Source organism: Pseudophryne corroboree (genome assembly GCF_028390025.1).
Source record: "Pseudophryne corroboree isolate aPseCor3 chromosome 3 unlocalized genomic scaffold, aPseCor3.hap2 SUPER_3_unloc_3, whole genome shotgun sequence".
NCBI classification, from domain to species: domain Eukaryota; kingdom Metazoa; phylum Chordata; class Amphibia; order Anura; family Myobatrachidae; genus Pseudophryne; species Pseudophryne corroboree.
Genome location: NW_026967519.1, coordinates 3,549,532 through 3,576,934, shown reverse-complemented (window position 1 = coordinate 3,576,934; position 27,403 = coordinate 3,549,532). Strand labels below are relative to the sequence as shown.

At 47.8% G+C, this 27,403-nt stretch overlaps 1 protein-coding gene across 7 annotated transcripts; it reads right to left on the bottom strand.

Moving 5' to 3' along the window:
* Positions 1 to 7,629: 7,629 nt before the first annotated feature.
* LOC134983985 (oocyte zinc finger protein XlCOF7.1-like) lies at positions 7,630 to 24,138 on the bottom strand. 7 transcript variants are annotated; one of them, XM_063949643.1, is made up of 7 exons: positions 24,038 to 24,138; positions 22,860 to 23,007; positions 22,151 to 22,336; positions 21,948 to 22,026; positions 21,022 to 21,185; positions 19,692 to 19,809; positions 7,630 to 8,424 (listed from the first exon to the last, which is right to left on the bottom strand). In XM_063949643.1, the coding sequence occupies exons 2-7, from the start codon at positions 22,935 to 22,937 to the stop codon at positions 7,709 to 7,711; spliced, it is 1,341 nt and encodes a 446-aa protein (XP_063805713.1). In that variant the 5' UTR covers positions 22,938 to 23,007; positions 24,038 to 24,138; the 3' UTR covers positions 7,630 to 7,708. The 7 variants fall into 7 exon arrangements, with proteins under 7 accessions (XP_063805713.1, XP_063805717.1, XP_063805718.1 ...); XM_063949647.1 differs by having other exon boundaries at positions 7,630 to 8,421; XM_063949648.1 differs by having other exon boundaries at positions 21,022 to 21,095.
* Between the last annotated feature and the right edge of the window lie 3,265 nt (positions 24,139 to 27,403).

Genomic DNA, 27,403 nt, shown 5'->3' with positions numbered 1-27,403 from the left:
GTGTCTTCCTATATTCACACCATACTGCCCATTTTGCAGTTTGCTTGGCGTTTCCTGTAGTAAAAGTTACGTCCGCCATCTTGAACTCAAAGTGAGACTGAACAGCGACTTCAATAGCAGAAACCGTAGGTGTCACCGGGGAGCGCCAATAGTGACTTGTGGTGGATAAAATGTGGCCCAAGACATATCTAGTGTGCGGAGGGATATACCCGGGAAAGAGGTGTAGCAGGGCAAATGTAGGCTGGGGAGATATTGGAAAGCCCACAATCTTAGAGATGAGGTCAAAAACATGAAACCAGAGGGTCGAGACCGAAGGGCATAACCAAAACACGTGTATGAGCGTCCCAACGTTACCACATAAGCGCCAGCAATCATTAGAGGTAGTTGGACATATGGAGTGGAGGAGGGCCGGTGTGAAATATTGGCGATGTATTAGTTTATAAAACTGTTCTATGTGTGACACGCATTTAGACAAATGAGCACAGGAGGTAAATATCAGACGCCATTCATCTTCTGTCAGGACACTATTCAGGTCGGATTCCCACTTCACCTGGGACTTAAGTTTAGTCTGGGAGGGGGGGGGCAGTTGAGAAGGGCATACCATCTGGAGACTGTACCTTTGCGGTCAGTTCTCACAATCAGGAAGTGAACATATTTGGGAATCGGTAGTAATCTGTCATGTGGCGTAGGTACACTCTGCAACCAGTGTCGAAGCTGAAGATATTTATAGAAATCTCCCTTGAGGAGTGAAAACCTAGATTGCAGTTGGGCATATGACACTAAAATACCCCCTTCCGTTACATCCTGAAGAGTCCTAATCCCCTGGGAAACCCACAGGCGAAATGATAAATCCGGAACTAGACCCGTCACTCCTTCCAGTGGGAAATCTAGAGGGGGGAGAGAGATTTCCGGTAATATCCCTACCAAGGTCAGCCAAGATTTACGTGTGGATTGCACCACTGCTGATCTAAAAAATAGATTCGACCTCTCAGTAATGGGCATTCCCAAAACACTAGATAAAGGGAGAGGAGATAAGAGGCCCCTTTCCAAGGAGACCCATATTTTAGGAGCATCCGTCTCGGTCCACGCTCCCAATGGGGCCAAAATACACGCTATCTGGTATAAATGTAAATCGGGAAAAGCTAAACCACCCCTCGATTTCGGTAAGGTCAAAATTTTACGAGCTAGTCTCGTTTTTTTTGCCTCTCCAAACATATCGGATTAGCACAGAATTAAATTTGGTCAATAGGGCATTAAATAATAGGATGGGGATAGTCCTAAATAGATAGAGCAGTTTGGGGAGCAGGACCATCTTCAAAGCTGCTATGCGACCAAACCACGAAATGTTATATAACATCCAGTCATTCGTTAAGATTGTTAGTTTAGTCAAAAGGGGGGGGGGGGGGTAATTACAGCCAATGATACCCGAAACTTTAGGGGAAATACGGATGACTAGATAGTTCAGGCAATCTACTTGCCAGGCATAAGAATACTGAGACTTCAATTGATCGGGAAGAGCAGCGGAGAAGTTAATTCGAAGCGCTTCTGTTTTAGACGCATTGAGTTTGTAATAAGAGACCAACGAGTAGGCCTGCAGGACGCCATGGAGGGCCCGGAGAGAATCGTGAGGGTCGGCAATAGTGAGAAGGACATCATCCGCAAAGAGACATATCTTGTACATATGACCATACAGAGCCGGACCTCTCACCCTGGGGTTAATGCGGATAGCCTCCGCCAAGGGTTCTATGGCCAATACAAAAACAAAAGGGGATAGCCGGCAGCCCTGGCGAGTACCGTTTGAAATTGTAAATATGGGAAAGAGCATAACATATATAAATACTCTAGCTGAAGGGACAGAGTAGAGAGCAGTAATTGAGGATAGGGCCCTACCAGAAATACCAAATTTTACCAAAACTGCTTTCAGATAGCCCCAGTGTAATCTGTCGAACGCCTTCTCCGCATCCAATGAGAGTAACAAAAGAGGATCCACCGACTCGGAGAAGGCGTCCAACAGATCTATAATCCTCCTGGTGTTGTCGGGGGCTTGGCGGTTCTGAACAAAGCCCACTTGGTCTTGGTTAATAAGGGATGGTAATAGCGGGTTTAATCTATTAGCTATTAATTTTGCATACTTTTTTAACGTCTGAATTTAAGAGGGCTATAGGGCGATAGTTGGATAGCATAACTGGATTCTTACCAGGTTTGGGTAAAGCTACTATTCTGGCTTCCAGCATTTCCGCTGGAAACGAGCTAGTTGATGTGGCCTTGTCAAAAACCGTCCTCAGGACTGGGGCTAGGGTATCTGTAAAACATTTAAAAAACCCGTTCGTAAAGCCATCTGGGCCAGGGGCTTTATCTGACGGGAGGCCATCAATTACTCAACTAATCCCCTCTAAGGTCCAGGGGCGTTCCATCAATTGAAGGGATTGGGGATCTAAGATGGGTAAATTCAGTGTACTAAAAAAAGTGCAATCTCAGAACTAGTCGGTTGCGGGGTAGAGGGGTACGAGCGGAGATTATATAGGGCTGAATAGTACTCTGCGAAAGCCTTGGTTATGTCCGAAGGGTCAGAGACTTTCCAGCCTTTAGCATTAAAAACCTCCTTAACTCTCTCAGCTGCCATTTTGCCTCTCAGCTTTCTGGCTAACATTCGTCCCGCCCTATCCCCGTGGGTATAGAACTTCTGTTTCAGCCGAAATAGGTTCTTATGCACCTCTTTTAGGGTTAGGATATTCCATTCTTCCCTAACGCGGAGCAGCTCTCGATATAGTGATTTATTATCGGGAGAGGATTTGAGTCTATGTTCCAGGTCGCGCTTCTACGTCATCTTGTTGCTTTCGCAGCAACTTTCGGTGTCGAGCTGCCGCTTGGATAACTGAGCCCCTAACTACCGCCTTTAATGCACACCAGTTGTTAAACACAGATGTGTCAGCTGGATCATTGCATTCTAGGTAGGAGGATAAGGCTTGAGAAATACTAGATTTGGCCTCTTTATCCGTGAGAAGGTACTCGCCAAGGTGCCACGGTCGAGGGGAAGTCTGAAGGGAAGTCAAGACCCATCGTAATTTCAAGGCTGAATCGTCCGACCAAGGAATTGGCAATATATCGGCCCGTTTTATTTGTTGTAACGTCCATTTGTCTGACAGCGCCAAGTCAATCCTGGAGAATGATCTATGAACTTGGGAATAGAAGGTGTAATCTCTACAGTTAGGATTCCGTGCCCTCCAAACGTCATACAGGCCATACTCATGTAGTATGCATCTAAATGTTTGGGAGTGATCCCGAGTCGGAAGGGTTTGCAGGGGTCGTCGGGTAGATGACTTATCCAAACATGGGTCTAGGACCAAATTAAAATCTCCCACCAGCAATAATGCTCCACTGAGGAAAGATTGAAGGGTAGTACAGAATTTTCTAATAAATGCGGTTTGCTTGACATTAGGGACATAAACCACCGCCAATGTTACCGGTTTGTCATTTAACGTCCCATTAAGAATCAGGTAGTGGCCGTCAGCATCAGCAAATTTTTTATCCAACACAAATTTACACAAGCGGGAGAATAAAAACGCCACTCCAGCCTTTTTTTTAGGCCCGTTAGACGTATAGCAGCTTGGAAAATTGTGGTTCAAAAACCGAGGGGGGGAGGATGCCATAAAGTGAGTTTCCTGCAAGGCAATCACTTGTGCTTTAAGTTTGGCAAAATGAGATAAAGCGAGCCTCTGTTTATTCGGGGAGTTAAGGCCTTTAACATTAAGGGATATTACATTAACCATTTTGTGGGTAGAGGAGAGAATGCTGGGACAATGAACTGAGTTGAAGATGTGGACCGAGAAACATGTCTAATGGTAAACATATGCTATACACACTGCAATGTGGGGGGGGGGGACATAAGGGGACGGCAAATGGCAAAAACAAAAGGAAGGGAAAAATAGGTCGAGCACCTCGCGGGCGCAACTTGGGGCCGCCTAACATAGCGGCACATTGAAGGTAGTGGCCAGAACAGCCACCCCCTACACTCCGAAATCAGAAAGATTCCGCGGTTCAAATTAGGCTATAACTATAGCGCCCGCACCTGTCGGGCTGATTGAATATTAATTGGACAGCATAACTGAGACCGCTGGTCTAATATAGTCAACAATATAGCAAACAGTAACATAGAACATTCCAGAGAAAGAAGAAAAAACAAGAATAAAATAAAACATAAGAAATACCAGTGAACCTCTACGATCTCTAAGAGGTAGAGATCGCTAAATCGGCCTTGTGGCCGAACACGCACCAATCTGCATAATGAAATTAAAGTAAAACACATGACATATGTAGATAATATATGCGAGTAGGATGTGCAGAATATGAAGCAAAGTATTAAAACAGATGACCGTAATGGACATCAGGGTTGAGCTACATTGACACTAATACACATGTCGCATTCTGCCATCACGGAGGATGAGTCTTGGTAGCCCAATCGGGGGAGATTTTATGATCTGTGGCCGTCACAGAAATCGTCCTCCAGATTCCAGGAGCGGAGAAGTTGGGAGCCTGCCGCTGGCGTGGAGACTACAGTTGTGGCCCCATTCCTCCTGATGATTAATTTGGTTGGGAATCCCCAGCGATAGGGAATGTCAGCCTTCTTCAAAGCCTTGGTCACCAGGTAAAAGGAGCGACGAGACGCCAACGTGGCAGCGGATAAATCACCGAAGATCTGGAGATCACCGAGGATGTCTTCGGAGGAGTCTGACGGGCGGGCTGCACGAAGTACCATCTCTTTGATATGGTAATAGTGAAACCGCATTATAGTGTCTCTCGGGGCATCTTTTGGGGCATTTTTGGATTTAGGGAGACGGTGGATCCGATCCAGTAGGAAGTCTGTTATCGTAACTGTCGGAAGCAATTTAGTGAACACGTCCGTGACGAACTCAAGCAGGTCAGTTGCCGCTACAGATTCCGGGATGCCCCATATTTTGATATTGTTCCTGCGCGATCTGTCCTCAAGGTCTCCAAGTTTAGCGCGGAGTTCAGTGATTTCCGACTGCATATCATCATGGAGGGTAATAAGCCCGTTGTGGGATGAAACTACTTCTTCCAATTTGGTTTCCAACCGGTCAGTGCGTTGACCTACTTCATCTATGGATTGTTGGCAAACCTGCAGCGCTGACCTGAAATCCGCTGAGATATCCGCTTTAAAGGAAGCTAACAGCTGTTTCATTGATCCGATCGTCAGCGGGGCATCATCTCCCATACCGCCTTGAGTAGTCAGAGTTGTAGGAGAGGGCTCAAAGGGAGAGCTCAAAGCAGATAGCTTATGAGTTTTTTCGGTAGAAGAGGTGTTTTTAGTCGTATGCGCGGGAGAGTGCGGTTTAAAGAAATTGACGGGGGGGACTCCGGCCGGGTCTTTCTGCCGTTTGGGCGGCATTATCTTAGGTAGTGTTATGTGTATATCAAATCACACTGGTGTACTATGCTATATTCAAGCACACGGAGGTAAATATGGAGGGTGGTAAGAAGCGTTACATCAGAATGTTACTGTATATATGATTTCGGAGTGGAAGGGGCGCAGTAAGTGTTCGCATATGACGTTGACGAGTCACCGGCATGGTGAGGCCTGCAGACATCAAGATCAGCAATCGTTGAGATCTGTAGAGTAATTTCAAGGTCATAAACTTAGCTGTAGTATAGGCGGAAAAAATTACGTATATAATAGGCAGGATAGATAGTAATGCACATGAAGCGAGATTTCCTGCTATATTTAGAATAACCACCAGGTGGCAGCAGAGACTGATGTGGGAATCGACTACCCCAAGCTCTCCTCAATGAACCTAGATGACCCGATGCAGGGAGATGTAGAGCAGTGGGTATTGAGGGTGTTTGGGGGGGGGGGGGCAGCTTGAGGAAAGACTTATGTCCTTATATGCAGCCCCCCTCTCACCTCTCCTCCTATGAGCTCCGATTCCTATCCTTCCTCAGTGGTCTGCTGTCCGGGGTAAGGTGCAGGGGCCGCAGGTCGTAAGAACACGGGCCCTCCCTCGTAAGGTAGTACAGGGTGTCCGGCCGCTGGAGACCGCCGACCAGAAGTCGCGCTGTCCGTCTTCCCGGCTCCACCACACTGGGTCCAGGCGGCACTTTCCCTCGCTGCTGCGTTGCGGTCCTCAGCTCCTCCGGTCCAGCGGCAGGTAATAGTGGCTGCGGGGGGTGCACGGCGGCTCTTTGGGGTCCTCAGATCGGGAGCGCTGGCGGCTCCAGTCCTCCCGGTCACCGCTCGTAATCTGCTCCCCGGCTCCGGAGGCTATGTAGGCCGCAGTGCGCGGACCACACTGGGGCACCACAGTAGTAGCAGGGGGAGATCCACAGTGCAGAGGGGGTCACCGGAGGCCACCAGGACGGCGTAGTCAGGTAGGGATGGGGCTATAAAAGCCTTGATTTATTAGGGGTTTGCAGGAGCTCTGCTAAACACGTCCTGATGCTTAGGCTGTCAGACCACTCCCCCTGACAGTCACTTCTTTATCACTTCTCCAGGCTTAATACATCTGCCCCAGTGTTCTTTATGGATTAGAAGTATTTTATATTTGGTAGAACAGTGGTAAGCAGTGCAGGGACTGAGAGCACTGTGCGGGAAGGTCAGCCTCCCAGCTGCATTCAGAATAGATTGCAGTGGTGAGAGTCTGGTCAGGGGAAGACCAGTCAGGAGACTATTGCAATAATCAGTTCGGGAGATGATGAGGGCATGGATTACAGAACTTGCAATGTGCTGTGTGATATATGAGCATATTCTGGAAATGTTTCTAACATGTGTATAACAGGACACTGATACAGATGGAGCGTGGGCAGCAGAGGACAGTTCTGAGTAAAGGATGACACCTAGGCAGCGAGTTTGTGGGGCAGGGGTAAAATAAATCACATACCGGGACTCGCCAAGGACAGCATTGGCTGTATAGAGATTCCCAAAGACTGGACAAGGTATTTAGCAACATCAGGAACAGCATGACTGCTGACCAGCAATTTCCTATGAGGTTACCCTCCAACATGTCTAGGCTGGGATAATGGTCACTGCCTCAGCCTGAGCTCCCTGTGGAACTTTCAATGGACAAGACTGTGCCACCACTTATGGTAAGAGAGAATGGAGAAGCCCCAGATTGAGGCCACAGTGGCCGAGACAAACCAAATACTTCCCTCAGAGCATTATACAGAAGAAGAAAAAAACAATCTGATGGGTCGGGTCTCAGCCAGGCTTCACTTCGGGCCTACCTGACGGGATAAACCAACAAAACTGTAAAGGAATAAGGTTCGGGAAACCTAGTAGGAACTAATATATTGGCACACGGTGTTATGAGGTTATTTTTGGATTGAGGTTTATGAAAGAATCCAGAATTTGATGCCACCATTACACCTGATGGTAAAACACTATTTTATGCCAAGAGCTTTTGTTCAACATAGTAAGACATTGGGAAAATAAACCTGGACAAGCAAACAATGACATAAGTAATCCAGTCTGTTATATATCAAATAGAATTTACAGAGCAAAATTTGCCTTCAAAAACATACATAGGTCATAACAGGCAAAAGTGCAATAGAGAAAAGAGAAAATAAATTATATTAGCCAAGTAACTGCGATCACAGAATGAGGCGGCGAAACGCGTTTTATTTAATATATTTTTCTTTCTTTATTAAAACACTTTACATTTACAGTATAATCATATCTACAACTTTTTCACCAGTGTTAATGTGCATGGACTCTCTGGTGTCGGACAAGACTAGATTTTTGTGTAAAACATTTCCCGCAGTCAGAGCAGGAAAACGGCTTTGCTCCGATGTGAACTCTCTGATGTAAGGAAAGCCTTGACTTTTGCGCAAAATACTTCCCACAAAGAGAGCAGGAGAACGGCTTCTCCCCAGTGTGAATAGTCTGATGCTGAATAAGGTAAGACATGTGGGTAAAACATTTCCCGCACTCAGGACAGGAATACGGTTTCTCCCCCGTGTGGATTCTCTGATGCTCAAGATGGTTCCTCTTCTGCGTAAAACATTTCCCACACTCGGCACAGGAATACGGCTTCACAGCTGCATGGATCCTCTGATGTTTGACAAGATATGACCTCAGGGTAAAACATTTCCCACACTCAGGACATGGATATGGCTTCTCCCCAGTGAGACTTCTCTGATGTACAGAAATACCTGATGTCTGTGTAATCTGTAATGTGTGCTTATCCGTGTCAGGTTTCTGCTGCAAAGTTAGACTGTCACTATAATGCAAACAGTCATCGTAATTGGTAGACGGATCACATGATAAAGATGCACTGCTAAGCACTGGATGTATGTTTGGAAAAATGGTGTTCTCTCCCGCAGAATTATGTGCGATATCGTTATCTTCTATTTTACAGTCTGTAGACAAACTGAGATGTCTCCCCGAGCTGTTCCTGCTGCTGGGCCCACCTGCTGGAGATAAAATACATTTATTGAAATATTAATGTTTACACCTCTTAGAAATGTTATTACAAAGAATAAAGTCTGGAGCGAGACAACTGGGGCTAATTTAGAGTTCAAATTTACTTTGGGTGCATAATATGTAGCCAGGGGCGGATTGGGAACAAAAAGCGGCCCTGGAAAAATTTGTACTAGTAGCCCCACATGGGCAGCACCAGAGGTGTAAGGTCTAGCCATGGGCCATGGCAGCAGCACCCTCCCCACAAGACTTTCCAGATAGTGGGCATGTCCAGCATCAAGGGGGAAGTTAAAAAGAAAAATAAATATTATGAGCACATTACATGATACACCTTCAGAAAACAGGATTTTAATACCTACCGGTAAATCCTTTTCTCCTAGTCCGTAGAGGATGCTGGGGTCCATTTCATGACCATGGGGTATAGACGGTTCCACAGGAGCCATGGGTACTTTAAGACTTTTCAAGGGTGTGAACTGGCTGCTCCCTTTATGCCCCTCCTCCAGACCTCAGTTATAGGAACTGTGCCCAGGGAGACGGACATTTCGAGGAAAGGATTTACATTTATACTAACGGTGAGAATCATACCAGCTCACACCTCAACCATGCCGCACACAAGGCATTCAACATAACACACGCCAACAGGCATGAACCATTACAGCAACAGGCTGAAAACAAATGAAACACAACTTGTGTAACTATAAAGAACAAAACTGCAGGTAAAGTACGCACTGGGTCGGGCGCCCAGCATCCTCTATGGACTAGGAGAAAAGGATTTACCGGTAGGTATTAAAATCCTGTTTTCTCATACGTCGTAGAGGATGCTGGGGTCCATTTCATAACCATGGGGTTTATACCAAAGCTCCAGTACGGGCAGGAGAGTGCGGATGACCCTGCAGCACCGATTGACCAAACTTGAGGGCCTCATCGGCCAAAGTGTCAAACTTATAAAATTTAGCAAAAGTGTTTGACCCTGACCAAGTAGCTGCTCAGCAAAGTTGTAATGCCGAGACTTCCCCCCGGGCAGCCGCCCAGGATGAGCCCACCTTCCTAGTAGAATGGGCCTTCAACGACTTCGGCTACTGCAAACCAGACGAAGAATGAGCATGCTGAATCGTACCTCTGATCCAGCGCGCAATGGTCTGCTTGGAAGCAGGACACCCAATCTTGTTGGGAGCATACAGGACAAACAGAGCCTCTGTTTTCTGTATCCGAGCTGTTCTAGCGACATAAATCTTCAAAGCCCTTACCACATCTAGAGACTTTGACTCAGTGAACGTGTCAGTAGCCACTGGCACCACAATAGGTTGGTTTATGTGGAAAGATGAAACCACCTTCGGAAGAAAATGTTGGCGAGTTCTCAACTCCGCCCTATCTTCATGGAAGATCAGGTAAGGGCTCTTGTGAGACAAGGCCCCCAACTCAGACACCCGCCTTGCGGATGCCAAGGCTAAAAGCATCACCACTTTCCAAGTGAGAAACTTCAACTCTATCTCCTGTAGAGGTTCAAACCAACTCGATTGAAGGAACTGCAACATCACATTAAGGTCCCATGGTGCCACTGGAGGCACAAATGGAGGCTGGATGTGCAAAATACCTTTCACGAAGGTCTGAACTTCTGGAAGGGAAGCCAATTGTTTTTGAAAGAAAACTGATAAGGCCGAAATCTGGACCTTGATTGACCCCAATATAAGGCCCGCATCCACACCAGCATGCAGAAAATGGAGAAAATGTCCCAACTAAAACTCTTCCATAGGAGCCTTCTTGGATTCACACCAAGATATATATTTTCTCCAAATACGGTGGTAATGTTTAGACGTTACTCCTTTCCTGGCCTGAATAAGAGTGGGAATGACTTCCATGGGAATACCCTTTCGGGCTAGGATCCGACTCTCAACAGCCAAGCCATCAAACGTAGCCACGGTAAGTCTTGATACACAAACGGCCCCTGCTGTAGTAGGTCCTCTCGAGGAGGAAGAGGCCGAGGATCTTCTATGAGCAACTCCTGAAGATCTGGAAACCAAGCCCTCCTTGGCCAGTCTGGGGCAATGACGATTGCTCAAACTCTTGTTCTTCTTATTATTTTGAGAACTTTTGGAATCAGTGGAAGTGGAGGGAAAACATATACAGACCGAAACACCCACTGGGTCACCAGTGCATCCACTGCTATTGCTTGAGGGTCTCTCGACATGGAACAATATCTCTGAAGCTTCTTGTTGAGACGAGATGCCATCATGTCTACTTGAGGAACTCCCCAAAGACTTGTCACCTCTGCGAAGACTTCTTGGTGGAGGCCCCACTCTCATGGATGGAGATCGTGTCTGCTGAGGAAGTCTGCTTCCCAGTTGCCCACTCCCGGAATTAAAAATTGCTGACAGAGCTCTAACATGTCTTTCTGCCCAGAGGAGAATCCTTGTCACCTCTGCCATTGCCGCTCTGCTTTTTATTCCACCTTGCCTGTTTATGTACGCGACTGCTGTTACATTGTCCGACTGGATCTGCACGGGATGATCTTGAAGAAGATGTACCACTTGTAGAAGGCCGTTGTAAATGGCTCTCAATTCCAGAACGTTTATGTGAAGGCAGGCTTCCTGACTTGACCATTTTCCTTGGAAGCTTTCCCCCCATGTGACAGCTCCCCAGCCTCGGAGACTTGCATCCGTGGTTATTAGGACTCAGTCGTGAATCCCAAACCTGCGTCCCTCTAGTCGGTGAAAACTGTGTAGCCACCACAGGAGCGAAATCCTGGCTTTGGGGGACAGGATTATTTTCCGGTGCATGTGTAGGTGGGATCCGGACCACTTGTCCAACAGGTCCAACTGGAATACTCTGGCTTGAAATTGGCCAAACTGTATGGCCTCATAGGCCGCCACCATCTTCCCCAACAACCGAATGCATTGATGGATCGACACGCTTGTTGGTTTCAATATTTGTTTGACCATTTTCTGGATTTCCAGAGCCTTTTCCACTGGAAGAAATACTCTCCGTACTTCTGTGTCCAGAATCATCCCTAAAAAGGACAATCTTGTCATCGGTTCCAACTGCGACTTTGGAAAATTCATGATCCAACCATGTTGTTGGAGTATTGACAGGGAGAGTGCGATGTTCTGCACCAACTCTTCCCTGGATCTCACTTTTATCAGGAGATCGTCCAGATAAGGAATTATATTGACTCCTTTTTGACGAAGGAGGACCATCATCTCCGCCATCACCTTGGCAGGGACGTGCAGTCAGGGGAGGCAGTGTCTCCCCTGTCATTAACGATTAAAATAATATAAAGAAGATAGTTATGACACATATTCTGTGTCATAAGTATCTGTTTTATCCTTTATATTATTCTAATAGTTTTTACCTTTGCAAAAACAGGTTGTAATAGTGTTTTGGAGGCACCGCTCTCAGTGCCTCCAGCTGTCAATGCTAAAGGAGTGGAAGCGGGGGGCGGTGCCAAACATCGGGCAGTAGAAGCCCATTCAAAAAAATCACTGAAAGCGGCACTGGTATTAGTGCCTCTTTCACAGGGGCGTGCTTTCAGCCCAAATGAAAGCACGCCCCTGTCACTGTGGATGTTATGATTGGGCAGGGGCGGCTTGGGGAGGGAGCACCAAGGCATGCGTCCGCCATGTCATCTTGAATTTTTATTATTGGCCGTGGCATCACTCTGGTAACCCTAGCTAACCCGCCCGCCCCATATCCACCGCCCGCACCCCCCCCCCCCCCCGCTCCTCTACATTCCCGTCACGCATACAGCGCTCGGCGCCCCATTCCGTACTACGCTGCGCCTGCACACCCTCACCTGTTTTGTCCCTGCCATGTACACTAGTGTACATCCGCAAGGAGCTGGGGGATCGCAGGGTAACGTCCCACACCTGGAAGTGCCGCCGGGATGAGGGAGATGTCGGTGAGGCTGCTGGCAGCGCTGCTGCTCTCCGTTTACCTGCTCCGGCCCACCATGCGCAATGTAACCGGGGGCGTGCTAGGCGGCAAGGCTGGGGTGCTCTCTCTGCATAGTAGTGTGCGCAACTTGTCAGTTTATGGTGTAAAGGTCAGTTTGGTGTGTAGTGTGTGAAAGCTTATTCTGTAAGTGTAGTGAGTAAGTAAAGGGTCAGTCTGGGTGTAATACTGTGTGCATGATCAGTATGTGATGTAGTGTAGTAAGTAAAGGGTCAGTCTGGGTGTAATACTGTGTGCATGATCAGTATGTGATGTAGTGTAGTGAGTAAAGGGTCAGTCTGGGTGTAGTACTGTGTGCATGATCAGTATGTGATGTAGTGTAGTGAGTAAAGGGTCAGTCTGGGTGTAGTACTGTGTGCATGATCAGTATGTGATGTAGTGTAGTGAGTAAAGGGTCAGTCTGGGTGTAGTACTGTGTGCATGATCAGTATGTGATGTAGTGTAGTAAGTAAAGGGTCAGTCTGGGTGTAGTACTGTGTGCATGATCAGTATGTGATGTAGTGTGAGTAAAAAGTCAGTCTGGGTGTAGTACTGTGTGCATGATCAGTATGTGATGTAGTGTGAGTAAAGGGTCAGTCTGGGTGTAGTACTGTGTGCATGATCAGTATGTGATGTAGTGTGAGTAAAGGGTCAGTCTGGGTGTAGTACTGTGTGCATGATCAGTATGTGATGTAGTGTGAGTAAAAAGTCAGTCTGGGTGTAGTACTGTGTGCATGATCAGTATGTGATGTAGTGTGAGTAAAAAGTCAGTCTGGGTGTAATACTGTGTGCATGATCAGTATGTGATGTAGTGTGAGTAAAAAGTCAGTCTGGGTGTAGTACTGTGTGCATGATCAGTATGTGATGTAGTGTGAGTAAAGGGTCAGTCTGGGTGTAGTACTGTGTGCATGATCAGTATGTGATGTAGTGTGAGTAAAGGGTCAGTCTGGGTGTAGTACTGTGTGCATGATCAGTATGTGATGTAGTGTGAGTAAAGGGTCAGTCTGGGTGTAGTACTGTGTGCATGATCAGTATGTGATGTAGTGTGAGTAAAAAGTCAGTCTGGGTGTAGTACTGTGTGCATGATCAGTATGTGATGTAGTGTAGTGAGTAAAGGGTCAGTCTGGGTGTAGTACTGTGTGCATGATCAGTATGTGATGTAGTGTGAGTAAAAAGTCAGTCTGGGTGTAGTACTGTGTGCATGATCAGTATGTGATGTAGTGTGAGTAAAAAGTCAGTCTGGGTGTAGTACTGTGTGCATGATCAGTATGTGATGTAGTGTGAGTAAAGGGTCAGTCTGGGTGTAGTACTGTGTGCATGATCAGTATGTGATGTAGTGTGAGTAAAGGGTCAGTCTGGGTGTAGTACTGTGTGCATGGTCAGTATGTGATGTAGTGTAGTGAGTAAAGGGTCAGTCTGGGTGTAGTACTGTGTGCATGATCAGTATGTGATGTAGTGTGAGTAAAAAGTCAGTCTGGGTGTAGTACTGTGTGCATGATCAGTATGTGATGTAGTGTGAGTAAAGGGTCAGTCTGGGTGTAATACTGTGTGCATGATCAGTATGTGATGTAGTGTAGTGAGTAAAGGGTCAGTCTGGGTGTAGTACTGTGTGCATGATCAGTATGTGATGTAGTGTGAGTAAAAAGTCAGTCTGGGTGTAGTACTGTGTGCATGATCAGTATGTGATGTAGTGTGAGTAAAGGGTCAGTCTGGGTGTAGTACTGTGTGCATGATCAGTATGTGATGTAGTGTGAGTAAAGGGTCAGTCTGGGTGTAGTACTGTGTGCATGGTCAGTATGTGATGTAGTGTGAGTAAAGGGTCAGTCTGGGTGTAGTACTGTGTGCATGGTCAGTATGTGATGTAGTGTGAGTAAAGGGTCAGTCTGGGTGTAGTACTGTGTGCATGGTCAGTATGTGATGTAGTGTGAGTAAAGGGTCAGTCTGGGTGTAGTACTGTGTGCATGGTCAGTATGTGATGTAGTGTGAGTAAAGGGTCAGTCTGGGTGTAGTACTGTGTGCATGGTCAGCATGTGATGTAGTGTAGTGAGTAAAGGGTCATTCTGGGTGTAATACTGTGTGCATGGTCAGTATGTGATGTAGTGTAGTGAGTAAAGGGTCAGTCTGGGTGTAATACTGTGTGCATGGTCAGTATGTGATGTAGTGTAGTGTAGTGTAGTGAGTAAAGGGTCAGTCTGGGTGTAATACTGTGTGCATGATCAGTATGTGATGTAGTGTAGTGAGTAAAGGGTCAGTCTGGGTGTAATACTGTGTGCATGGTCAGTATGTGATGTAGTGTAGTGAGTAAAGGGTCAGTCTGGGTGTAGTACTGTGTGCATGGTCAGTATGTGATGTAGTGCAGTATATATAGGGTCAGTCTGGGTGTAATACAGACTGTCCGTGGTCAGTATGTGATGTAGGTACACACACATATATATTCAGCAGTGTGGGTGGCACCCTCAGGACTGGCATTCAATTCAAATAACTGGGCAAAAGAGTTTCCTTCACGATCAACATTTTGGTATTATTAACCGTCGCCAGGATCCTGACAAAGGTTAATAATACCGAAATGTTGATTGTGAAGGAGACTCTTGTGTCCAGTTATTTGAATTGAATGCCATATACCATATATAGCTATATATTAGTCCTTAGGGGCCGCCATGTCTTAAGTACCCCGGGCCCCCTGGAGCCTTAATCCGGCTCTGCCCGTGCACCGTGGCAGAGGTGGGGTGCCGCTGGCCAGGGATGTGGTTGCCAAGAAATTTCCCTGTGTGCAGCGCAGCCAGAGAGCCCCCAGTCCCTTTACTTGCGCCCACCTCACTTTCACTGCCCGTCTCTGGCCTACTCTGCCACTAACTAAAATCATGAGCTGCACCTGTCACTGAGTGCAGTCCGGCCAGAGGACTCAGTCCGCTCATCCCCTCTTCTCTCACTCTACCTCCGAACCTGGATTCCTGCTTGCAATTTCCACCGGCGATCCCCGGAGTTAACATCAAAGGAAGAGCCACATTGCAGTTCTAGGCCCTGGACCAGGTAAATAAATAGCAATATAATTGTCACTCACTGCCTGTCCCCATTACCCTTATCTTCTATCTGTCACAGTCTTACCCACTGCTACTGCTGTTACGCTTTCTCTGGCATCACCCACTGCTGTCACCCCTCTCCCTGTCACCCTCTATCTGGTGTCACCCACTGCTGTCACCCTCTCCTTAGCATTACCCTCTCACACCCATGGTGCTATTAAGTTAAGGGAAGCACTGTATAACAAAATTGCATTTATGTCCTCCTTACACTCCCTCCCCAGTCCCAAAGACTAGTTTTTTTTTTGTTTTGGTTTTTTAAATAAAAATTTACAATATATTAGCCACCTGCTTATCACAAGTGTGATGAGCAGACAGGCTGCAGGCATTGGCGGCGGTGGCATCGGACTGATATGCGAATTAGTGGCGGGGGTGGCCGGGGTAGTTGATGGTGTGTGATTTTGTAAGCAATTGGTGGGGGTGGTGGCCATTAGTGGCAGGGGTAGCGGGCATCAGGGACGGTGGCAGTAGCAGACAGCGGGTCAGGGGCTCGGCGGCGGTAGGGATCATCGGCGGGACTCGGTGCACATTATGGCTGCAGTGCCTCACCAGCCACTGACCTCACCGCACGCCACTGCACCTTGGTGAATACCCTCGGTGCCGTGGAGAGTCCGAACGGCAACGTCTGGAACTGGTAATGGCAATCCTGTACTGCGAATCTCAGATAAGCTTGGTGAGGAGGATAAATGGGAACATGCAAGTAAGCATCCTTTATGTCTACTGACACCATGAAGTCCCCCTCCTCCAGACTGGAAATCACTGCCCTCAGGGATTCCATCTTGAACTTGAACCTTTTCAGGTAGAGATTCAGATTTTTCAGGTTTAAAAACGGTCTGACCGAGCCGTCCGGCTTCGGAACTACAAAGAGGCTTGAATAAAACCCTTCTCCTTGTTGTGACAAGGGTACCAGGACAATGACCTGATCCTGACATCATTTTTGAATTGCCGTTGTTACTGCCTCTCTTTCTGGAAGAGAAGCTGGCAAGGTCGATTTGAAAAATCGACATCGGGACGTTTTGAAACTCTAGTTTGTACCCATGGGACACAATTTGTAAGACCCATGGGTCCAGGCCAGATTGAATCCAGATTTGGCTGAAAAGTTTCATACGTGCTCCCACCCGAGCGGCTTCCCGCAAGGGAGCCCCAGCATCATGCTGCAGATTTGGCAGGAGCAGGGGTTGACTTCTGCTCCTGGGATCCTGGAGACGCTGCGGACTTCTTTCCTTTTCCCCTACCTGCCAAGAAGGGGGGAACCTTTGTCCTTTTTGTATTTGTTGGGCCCAAAGGACTGTATGTTAGAGTGATGTGTCTTTTTTGCTGGTGCAGGAGCAGAAGGCAAGAATGTCGACTTACCTGCGGTAGCCGCCGAGACTAACGCATCCAGCCCATCACCAAACAAGGCCTCACCTTTATACGGTAGAGCCTCCATATTTCTTTTGGAATCTGCATCAGCATTCCACTGGCGAATCCACAACGCCCTCCGAGCCGATACTGCCATGGTAGCGGTTCTTGATCCCAAGAGACCAATATATTTCATAGTTTCTAGTACGTACGCAGCAGCGTCTTTGATATGACCTAACGTTAGGAGTATCTCGTCTCCATCTATTGTGTCAATGTCTAATGACAAGTTTTCTGACCACCTTTCAATACCACTAATCACCCACGCACAGACAATGGTAGGCCTGAGTAGTGTCCCATTGGCCACATCAATAGATCACCTCACTCACTTGCGGTCTGTCGGCTCCTTAAGTGAAGCCATTCCAGGCGCCCTGTCTAAAATGCGGGGTGACTCCCACCTTTTGGAAAAAGGTAAGCTGCCTGAATTCCTTTTGGGAATCTGAAATTTCTTTTCAGGTTAAATCAGACTCCCTCCAAGAGACTGTTCAACTCATGAGGTGGAGGGAAAATTACATTACTTCTTTACTAAAGTAAACCCTCTCCTTGTGGTAAAAGAGGGGGCTTCGGAACTTCTAACACCTCCTTTATAGCTAAAACATGTTTTGAATGCTTTTTGCTAACTTAGGACATATTCCCCTGGAATCACTAGTGTCGACACAGGAATCAGAGTCCGTGTCGGTATCAGTTTGTACTACTTGTGCAAATTTGTATGTGACCCAGAGGGGTCCCTGTGGATGAAAGGCAGAACTATTAAAAATCACATCTTCAACAGATTATATTCAGTTTTCTGTATGAGATTCAGTGGTGATTCACACTATCATGTAACCTTTCACCCAGTCAGGCTCTTGGTGTCATATTACACCTCTGTGTCTCTAACATGTCTCCCACAGAGGAAGAGTTCACTGCCTCAGACATGTCACATGCACAACCACACCACAGACACTCCGGGACTTATAGGGGACAGACCCACAGTAAAATCTGTCAGAGGGACACAGATAGGATTTGCCAGTTCACAACCCAGCGCCAGTAACACAATGTCTGTGAACACAAAATGCCCACTGACATGCAGCGCTTTTATAATGCTAATCACACAATTATATAGCACCAAATTCACTGTGGCCACCCCCCTGTTTTGCACCCTGATACTTGTTCAGTAGTGGAGGAGGACCAGCCTTGTCTCTGCAGCCTGAGGAGAGAGAGAAAATGGCGCTGAGCAGTGTGCTGGCTGACTGAGGAGGAAGCTCCACTCTTCAATGGCGTGTTTCTCCTCAGCTTTTATGAGGTAATTTTTTATACTGGCGGGGGTAGGACTGTGCCTCAGCAACTTATGTCCCTTATTTATGCCAGTTTCCATAGGTTTCATGCTGCCCATGGCACCCCCCCTCCCCCCACCCCGCACCTTACAGTGCCTGTGAATGTGTGGGCAACATGGTGCGCTGCGCTCCTGCCAGCCGTGCGGTACCTTTAGCCGTCACTTTCTTGATTGAAGATCTGTCTTCTAACACTCACCTGTCTTCTGACTTCTGGCTCTGTGAGGGGGGTGACGGCGTGCTGTGGGAGTGAGCATCTAGGCACGGCTAGCGTTCAGTTCCCTTCAGGAGCTAATGGTGTCCTGTCAGCCAGAAGCAGAGCCATGAAACTCTTTAGGAAGTTGGTTCCTACTTCTGCCCCCTCAGTCCCACGAAGCAGGGAGACTGTTGCCAGCAGTTCTCCCTGAAAATAAAAAAACTAACATAAGTCTTTTCAGAGAAACTCAGTAGAGCTCCCCTGGAGTGCATCCAGTCTGCCTGGGCACATTTCTAAAACTGAGGTCTGGAGGAGGGGCATAGAGGGAGGAGCCAGTTCACACCCTTGAAAAAGTCTTAAAGTGCCCATGGCTCCTGCGGAACCGTCTATACCCCATGGTCATGAAATGGACCCCAGCATCCTCTAGGATGTATGAGAAAGATATTTTCTTGCTTATTACACCAACCATATCCCAATCACTATTCACTCAATCTTATATGTCAGCCAAGCAGGTCATCTGCAATCACAGGCTAAGTGGCAAAGTAATTTTCATATATGCAAATTATTTTGCATCTTATTCATTATGTCTATAAAAAGGACAACATGTCCTCAAACAAAACAGGCCCACGGGTGCGTCGGCCCACCGGGAATCTTCCCTGTAAACCCTATGGCCAATCTGCCCCTGTATGTAGCAAACAATGTTTCACTACTAAGGGGACAAATGCAAAAGTCTTTCCTCATGCAGGAGGGGGAGGGGGAGAGCAGGAGTATAATAGGGGCTGATGGCTCCTGATGTATGAGATACACCAGAGAGTGTGGGGGAGGAGACTGGTCAGATCTCTGGGCTGGTAACACACAGTGATATGATGTGAGGGGGGGGAGCAGGAGTATAATAGGGGCTGATGGATACTGATGTATGAGATACACCAGAGAGTGGGGGGAGGAGACTGGTCAGATCTCTGGGCTGGTAACACACAGTGCCATGATGTGAGGGGGTGGGAGCAGGAGTATAATAGGTGCTGATGGCTACTGATGTATGAGATACACCAGAGAGTGTGGGGAGGAGACTGGTCAGATCTCTGGGCTGGTAACACACAGTGACATGATGTGAGAGGGAGAGCAGGAGTATAATAGGGGCTGATGGCTCCTGATGTATGAGATACACCAGAGCGTGTTGGGAGGAGACTGGTCAGATCTCTGGGCTGGTAATACACAGTGACATGATGTGAGGGGGAGAGCAGGAGTATAATAGGGGCTGATGGCCCCTGATTCTCTAATTGGGGGCCATAAGAGATTGTTGAAGTGACTGAAAAAAAGAGAATATGTGACTGTACTTAGTGATTATTACTCACCTGTGCTGATATCTGTAGGGATTTCCTCCTCCTTACACTGCTGATCACCCATCACATACGTCTCTTCTTCTTCTTCAGGCTCTATTACTTCAATTTTAATTTTAATCTTGTTGTCATCCTAAATAGCATATAAAATAGTCAAACAATGGGTAATGTCTGTTTTAATTAATAGAGATGAAAGAGAAGATAATCAGATTACAATAGCCACCCAACTTCTACACAGATCATACACATAAGGTGTAATACAGGGCTGCACATCATTTGCATAATATGGTCCTAATAGAAAGTAGTAAGCAAACCAGATGGTCTAAATCAGTGATTTTCAACCTTTTTTTACTCGCAGCACACTGAACAATATTTAAAAATTGCCAAGGCACACCATCCGTTCACCACAGGAAAAAAAAACTATAAAAACACACATTGGCCCTCACAGTAATAAAAAAATCCACACATACATTGGCCTACACAGAAAAAACAATCACATTGCTCCCCACATAAATCATGTTGCTCCCCACATGAATTATTCACATTGTTCCCCCTATAAATCCATAAATCCTATTGCTCCCCACAGGAGAAATAACATAACAAATATTAGCCCCTACCGGTCAGCTGTCCTCCTCCCTGTCCCTCAGTGGCGGGGGTTGTTCATAGTGGATTGCTGCGAATACTGAGCAGTGGGCGGTCAGGCAGGTGTGGATGTGGGTGGGCAAGGAAAGCTGTGGGTGCAGGTGGGAAATGGAAGATGTGCATGCAGGCGGGTGGGCTGGCTGGTAAGATGCGGCGGCCGTGACCTATATCACACCGCCGCGTCTTCAAGGCATAGTTCACGGCTGGAGCATGAATGATCCTCTAAGAAGAGCCCGGGCCAACAGTTCACTCTGAAGGTGCAGGAAGCTGCTCTGGCTCTGCGGCACACCTTGCAACTGGTCGCAGCACACTGGTTGAAAAACCCTGGTCTAAATACTACTACGACGACGGGGAGGACTGTGCAGGTGTAGAATTGGTCTTGTGTTTCGCTCGCAGTGACCCTGATTGACAGGCTGCAGCTATTTGACTAGCGGATAAAGGGCGGGCAACAGGGAACGTTCTACAAAACAGGGACGTGTCGTCCCCATTTCATAGGCTTGCCTTGGACAGGGTATGTGTCTTCCGATGCAGGTTTCCTGGTTGGTGGCGCACAGCCGGATGCCTCCTAAATGCATCATAGGCGGAGAAACGCGCTTTCATCTCTGCATCTTTCCTGCTTAGCTCAGGGGGGATATGCCTCCACTCCCTCTGCACTAGGCCTATAGTGTATAGTAACTGTGGTGAGACCCCCAATCCCACCGACCTGATCCTCCTGTAGGACACTGTGACTCTCCTCTGCACGATCCTGGGAACAGGCTCTTCTGTCAGTGGATCCGCCTGTAGGAGAAACGCACAGAGACTGCTCAATACTCCCGACACACGGGGACGGCTGCTCCCTCCAGAGGTCTTCTCTACCTCCGTGTATTCCTGCACATAAGAACAAAGATAAAGGAGGCTAAAGGGAAAATACACTGCAATAAAGGGTGCATCATTGGATACAAGCACAAAGCAGCCGATTGTCAGGCGGACGCGGCCACGGCTGAAACTTTTGATGCAGTGGCGTTTTTATTCTAATGTCGCATCCGATTGTGGAAGGACTGAGGTGCCCGCTTGCGGTGTCTTTAGATTGCGCATTTCCGTCCAGTGCATATTAAGACGCACCATCAGCGAAGCACCAGTTGCACCATCGGAACTATTGTGGGTGCAGTTTCTACGTCTGGGTATGGTCTCATATGTCATCAACCACAGCCTGCCCACATGCATGTCTATAGAAAATAGGTTTCCCCCGTTATAAGCTCAAAATATATACAAGTGGAAACACAACTGCCCCCCCCTCCCCACCCACCCACCCACCCACCCCTCTCAAGCTTCTTTCCCTTCCCAGCCAGCTGTGCCAATCTCAGGGATGTAAATCCCAAATATACTGTACAAACTCTGATTGGTCCTTCTGAACTCTTTAAAAGAAGGAGTTTTCCACCAGTCATGTATTTGTTGACCAATTAAAATAATTAAATATAATGCACTAGCAAGTATAGAAGGGCAGAGACTAACGTGAGATAAGTCACACCACCCTCTCGAACTACAACAGATTACAGTCCATAATTAAGTTATTCCCTACTCCCCCTATTCATTTTAACAGGTTACTCAGTACGGCAGTCCCCTTATCAATACATTGCAACCTCCTCTTACCCAGTGATGTGAGGGGCCAGTGATTCTCCATCATCACGTCCTTGTACAGGCCTATCTGTCCTTCTGTATACTCCTCATCCTGCATAGAGAAATAGATAGTGACCTCCTCACACCTTATAGGAACCTGACACGCACAATGATACAGTCATCACCCAGACACATCCCCTGGTGTTACTGTATAATGCCCCATTCCCAGCAGTCACCTCTCCAGTCAGCAGCTGAATGATCTTGTTGGTGAGTTCCAGGATCTTCTGGTCATTGTGCCTCTCATGTGTCAGTGAGTGAGGTGGAGGCACCGTGATTGGGCTCTGGGTCCTGCTCAGTCCTCCTGACACACAGGGATGGCTGCTGGGTGTCTCACCAGATGTCTTCCTTACTACTGTATACTCCTATGTATTAAGAGACAATAATAGGTCCCTGTGTTAGTAATAGAGATAAGAGTGATGTCACTGTGACACTCCCAGACTCCCTCACCTCCACAGTCAGGTCCCTGTGTCAGTAACAGATATAAGAGTGACGTCACTGTGACACTCCAAGACTCCCTCATCGCCCCAGTCAGGTCCCTGTGTCAGTAACAGATATAAGAGAGACGTCACTGTGACACTCCCAGACTCCCTCACCTCCCCAGTCAGGTCCCTGTGTTAGTAATAGAGATAAGAGTGATCTCACTGTGACACTCCCAGACTCCCTCACCTCCCCAGTAAGGTCACTGTGTTAGTAATAGAGATAAGAGTGACGTCACTGTGACACCCCCAGACTCCCTCACCTCCCCAGTCAGCTACCTGTGTTAGTAATAGAAATAAGAGTGATGTCACTGTGACACCCCCAGACTCCCTCACCTCCCCAGTCAGGTCCCTGTGTTAGTAATAGAGATAAGAGCGACGTCACTGTGATGCTTCCAGACTCACTCACCTCCCCAGTCAGCAGGTAGATGATCTCCAGGGTGAGATTTAATATCTTCTCAGTCATCTGACTTTTCTCCTTGTCCATCCTCAGTGGGTTAGTCGGATGATCACCAAAGGAATCTCTCCCTTGAAGACAGGTTTCACCTGCACCTAACCTACAACATTAATTAGGAATAGAGAGTAAATCAGTTGCGGAATAAACAGAAAACAGATATCTCAGGTATGACATGTAATAAAGAGAGGATCATCATCCACCATCCTGGTCCATTTTCACACTTATCACCCTCTCTAGACAGACAGACAACCCACATGTCCACTATGGGCACAGACAGACCTCCCATTCCGCACTATGCACCCAATTACAGACTTTAGACATATTGCAGCAGTAGTATGACAGGCATAAGGGGCTGATAACACGCATGGCTGTACAGCGGGGAACAGATCTGTCGCAGCATTTGCATACAGTCACAGGCGGAAGGCCACTTAAAAGCGCAGCCGCACCTGCGGTCACCCTTGAATCCGCCATTTTCTGTTCTAGTGGTTGGTGTTAGGATTAAATGGATCGTTCCCTCTAAAACAATACTCCACCTAGCCTGAGGATACTTATAACGTTTCTGGAATCCACGCGGTAAGCATAACCCTGGCCGTGATCGTGAAGCTGTGGAGGGAGATGACTTGATCCATGCAAGTCAGCTCTCCCCATGCAAGAGAGGGGGCTTTTGGTGCCCAGCCAACCATTGCTATCAGCCAATGTGGAGGCTGGCTACATCTGGGGGGTGCAGGTGAGTGCCGCAGTCTGTTGTTGCACAGATCCTACCTAACCCGAAGAGATGGACACAGAAGATATTACACAGCGACGCGTTACACATAATATGGTTTATATGAATATGGGTGCAGCTGGCAACTGTGTCTGCGAGCAAACAAGCGTGGTAGTACTATGGTGCCGCAACCCCCCCAACCATGCAACATTATGTATTGCTTCTTCCCTTACTGTGACTGTCCTCTCCTTCAGTGGTCACTGTGATACCTGTAGTGCTTGTTTTCTTCCCTATACTTGGAAAGCAAAAATATTCACATTGGTGGCCCCTCCCCAGGACACGAGCTGTCCCCACCTGTAATATGAGGAGCAAATTACAAGACTCAGGCCTATAATAAGCAACAGCTTTTATAATACACGTTACTCACAGTCACTTCTGCAGGAGTGTGTCCTCTCTGCTTTCTACTGCTTCTGTCTCCCCCGGACAGAGCACAAAGGAAGACACATCCTGTCTGTGCGTTCCACATGACTTCCTGGTTGTGCGTACCACCTCACTTCTTGGTTGTGCGTTCCTGATCGTGCATTCAACCTCACTTCCTGGTTGTGCGTTCCACCCCACATCCTGGTCGTGCGTTCCACCTCACTTCTTTGTTGTGCGTTCCACCCCTCATCCTGGTTGTGCGTTCCACTTCACTTCATGGTTTTCTTCAGCTTTTTCATTACTTCCTGATGTGGTTGCCTATGTGAAATGGTTTATGGGTATTGTAGTCCATAATCGTTCAAGTTACATTGCTGAGCCGAGCAATGGTACTACATATCCCGGGGTGCATTGCTGGACGCCTGGCCTGCAGATAGACCGTCCCATTCAAAAGATATCTAGCAGCATAAGAGTTAGCGCCATCATGTGGTTACTCTGAGTATTGCCATTCTCATACTGATGTTACCTTGTAACTGGTATTTGTGTCAGGGCCGGATCTAGACCTTGCAGCGCCCCGGGGCGAAACAATAGTGTGGCTTCATGGAGAAGGGGCGTGGTCAGTTATGCCCCCAGTACCGTGCCCCCAGTACTGTGCCTCCTGTAGAGTTGTGCCCCCAGTAGTATTGCCCCCAGTCCTGTGCCCTCTGTTGAGTTGTGCCCCCAGTAGTATTGCCCCCAGTATTGTGCCCCCTGTAGAGTTGTGCCCCTTGGTTGCGCCGTTTACAAAAAAAAAAATTAATTAATTAATACTTACGTTCCCCGCTCCTGCTTCCCAACCGCTGCTGCCCTCTGTCTCCGGCTGCCGGCGCCGCTCCTCGGATCTATGGGAGAGACGTCATGACGTCTCTCCCATAGCACCGCATACACACTAGAGGTCAATTATGACCTCTAGCGTCTATGTGCCGCTCCCACAATGCAGTGCGATGCGCAATGACATCTAAACAGCACTGGGTCCGGGCGGCACCAGTAGCGGATCTTGCCACAACAGATCTTGCCACGACGGCGGCGCTCTCCGAAAGGCGGCGCCCCGGGCAAAAATCCTGCTTGCCCGTAGCAAGATTCGCTACTGATCAGTGTATAGCGTTTAGAAGGAGTAATCCCTTAATTTCTGGTGACCTAAATCACCCCTCCCGTCTACATCTGGATTTGGAGAGACCATCTGTAATGTTACCACTTATTCTATACAGTGGTGGTTCTCGACTCGTGTCCTTACGTACCTCCAGCAGGTCATGTTTTCTGGATTACTCATGCACAAGTGAGTTAACCTATTTTGCTGGGCCAGTCATTGATTGTGGCCACATATGATGGGGATATGGTCGTTAGGTCAACACAGCTTAGGTCGACAGTCATTAGGTCGACCACTAAAGGTTGACATGCATTAGGTCGACATGGTCAATAGGTCGACATGTACTAGGTCGACAGGTCAAAAGGTCGACGTGAGTTTTTCACTTTTTTCTTCTTCATTTTTTTGATATTTCCATACTTTACGATCCACGTGGATTACGATTGGAGCGAGGCACCTTGCCAGAAGCGCGAGCCATGCGAGGGGACACGGTGCACTAATTGGGGTTCCCCGTCACTTTACGAAGAAAACAACACAAAAAAAAGTCCAAAACCTCATGTCGACGTTTTCACCTGTCGACCTAGTACATGTCGACCTGATGACCATATCGACCTTCAGTGGTCGACCTAAGTTGAGTCGACCCAACAACCCATACTCATATGATGAAACATACAAAATGGCACTCAAAAAAACGAAAAAGCATGTCGATCATTTATGTGTCGACCTTTGAACCTGTTGCCCTTTCCCATTTGTTTACTTTTTACCTGTTGACCTTTTGTCCCAGTCAACATTTTGACCCTGTCAATCTGATGCATGTTGACAGTATGGGGGTCGACCCAGTGCCGTTTCTAGCTGCGGGCGCCCGCCGCGGCACTTTGCGTGTCCTTTTCTCCCCCTCCTCCCTCTTCCCGAGCACTCCTGCTCAGGGGTGGAGTTTCGCAGAATGACGCGTTTGCGTCGTGACGTCACGACGCAATCGCATCATTCCGCGAAACCCCGCCCCTGAGCAGGAGTACTCAAGAGGGAGGAGGAGCAGACAAGCCTGGAAGGAGGAGGCGGCTGGCGCAAGGGAGATGAGGCGGCCCGACCCGAAGAGCGGGAAGATCTTCTATGTAAGTAGTCTGTCTCTCTCTCTCTCCCTTCCCCCCCCCCCACTTGACACCTGCCTCCCGCACTGTTTAAAATGGGGACACCTGCCTGCCGCACTGTGTAAAATGGGGACACTTGCCTGCCGCACTGTGTAAAATGGGGACACTTGCCTGCCGTACTGTGTAAAATGGGGACACTTGCCTGCCGTACTGTGTAAAATGGGGACACTTGCCTGCTGTAATGTGTAAAATGGGGACTTTTGATTTTACATTTTTTATCCCTGTGGTGGTCGTGATGATATCAGATGAGGCCACGCCCACTTTAATGAGACCACACCCATTTAAATCAGGTCACGCCCCCTTGTCGGAGCGCGCGTGCCTTCGACGCACGCAAGCTTTTTCTTTTTATAGCTATGGGGGGGGGCACTTTTTATAGCAATGGGGGGGGGGGGGGGGGCGCATTTTGAAATCTCGCACTGGGAGCCAAATTGCCTAGAAACAGCCCTGGGTCGACCTAATGTTTTGTCTACCTAGACCAGGCTTTCCCAACTTTGGTCCTCAAGGCACTCTAACAGTGCAGATTTTAGTGAAATCCAGGCTCAGGTGGTTAAATCAAAATAACTGCGATACTAATTAAGTGACCTGTGCTCCAGCTTGGACATTACTAAAACCTGGACTGTTAGTGTGCCTGGAGGACCGAGGTTGATAATGCCTGACCTAGACACTGTGGATCTTCTATACCAGGGTACTTGAGGACTGGAGTTGAGAACCACTGGCCTTGATGATGTACAGTTATCCTAGATCAGGGGTTCTCAAACTCGGTCCTCAGGACCCCACACAGTGCATGTTTTGCAGGTAACCCAGCAGGTGCACAGGTGTATTAATTACTCACTGACACATTTTAAAAGGTCCACAGGTGGAGCTAATTATGTTACTTGTGATTCTGTGAGGAGACCTGCAAAACATGCACTGTGTGGGGTCCTGAGGACCGAGTTTGAGAACCTGTGTCCTAGATTGATGTAGTACCACGTGATGGAAGTAATGAGTGGCTGGTTGTAGAGACAGACTGGAGCCTACAGCGCACGTGTACAGGGAAAGGGGTGTGTACAACCATCTCGAGGAAATGGCCTTGTGGTCACGCCACGCTTCATCATGCCAGCCAAGC

What these genes read in the sequence shown, in the direction of transcription:
- LOC134983985 (XM_063949643.1), bottom strand. Translation starts at nt 22,937, where the DNA reads ATGGACAAGGAGAAAAGTCAGATGACTGAGAAGATATTAAATCTCACC. An exon ending in TTCAGCTGCTGACTGGAGAG is followed by an intron (nt 22,027 to 22,150) that starts GTGACTGCTGGG and finishes TTCTCTATGCAG; the next exon opens with GATGAGGAGTATACAGAAGG. An exon ending in CTGGCCCCTCACATCACTGG is followed by an intron (nt 21,186 to 21,947) that starts GTAAGAGGAGGT and finishes TCTTATGTGCAG; the next exon opens with GAATACACGGAGGTAGAGAA.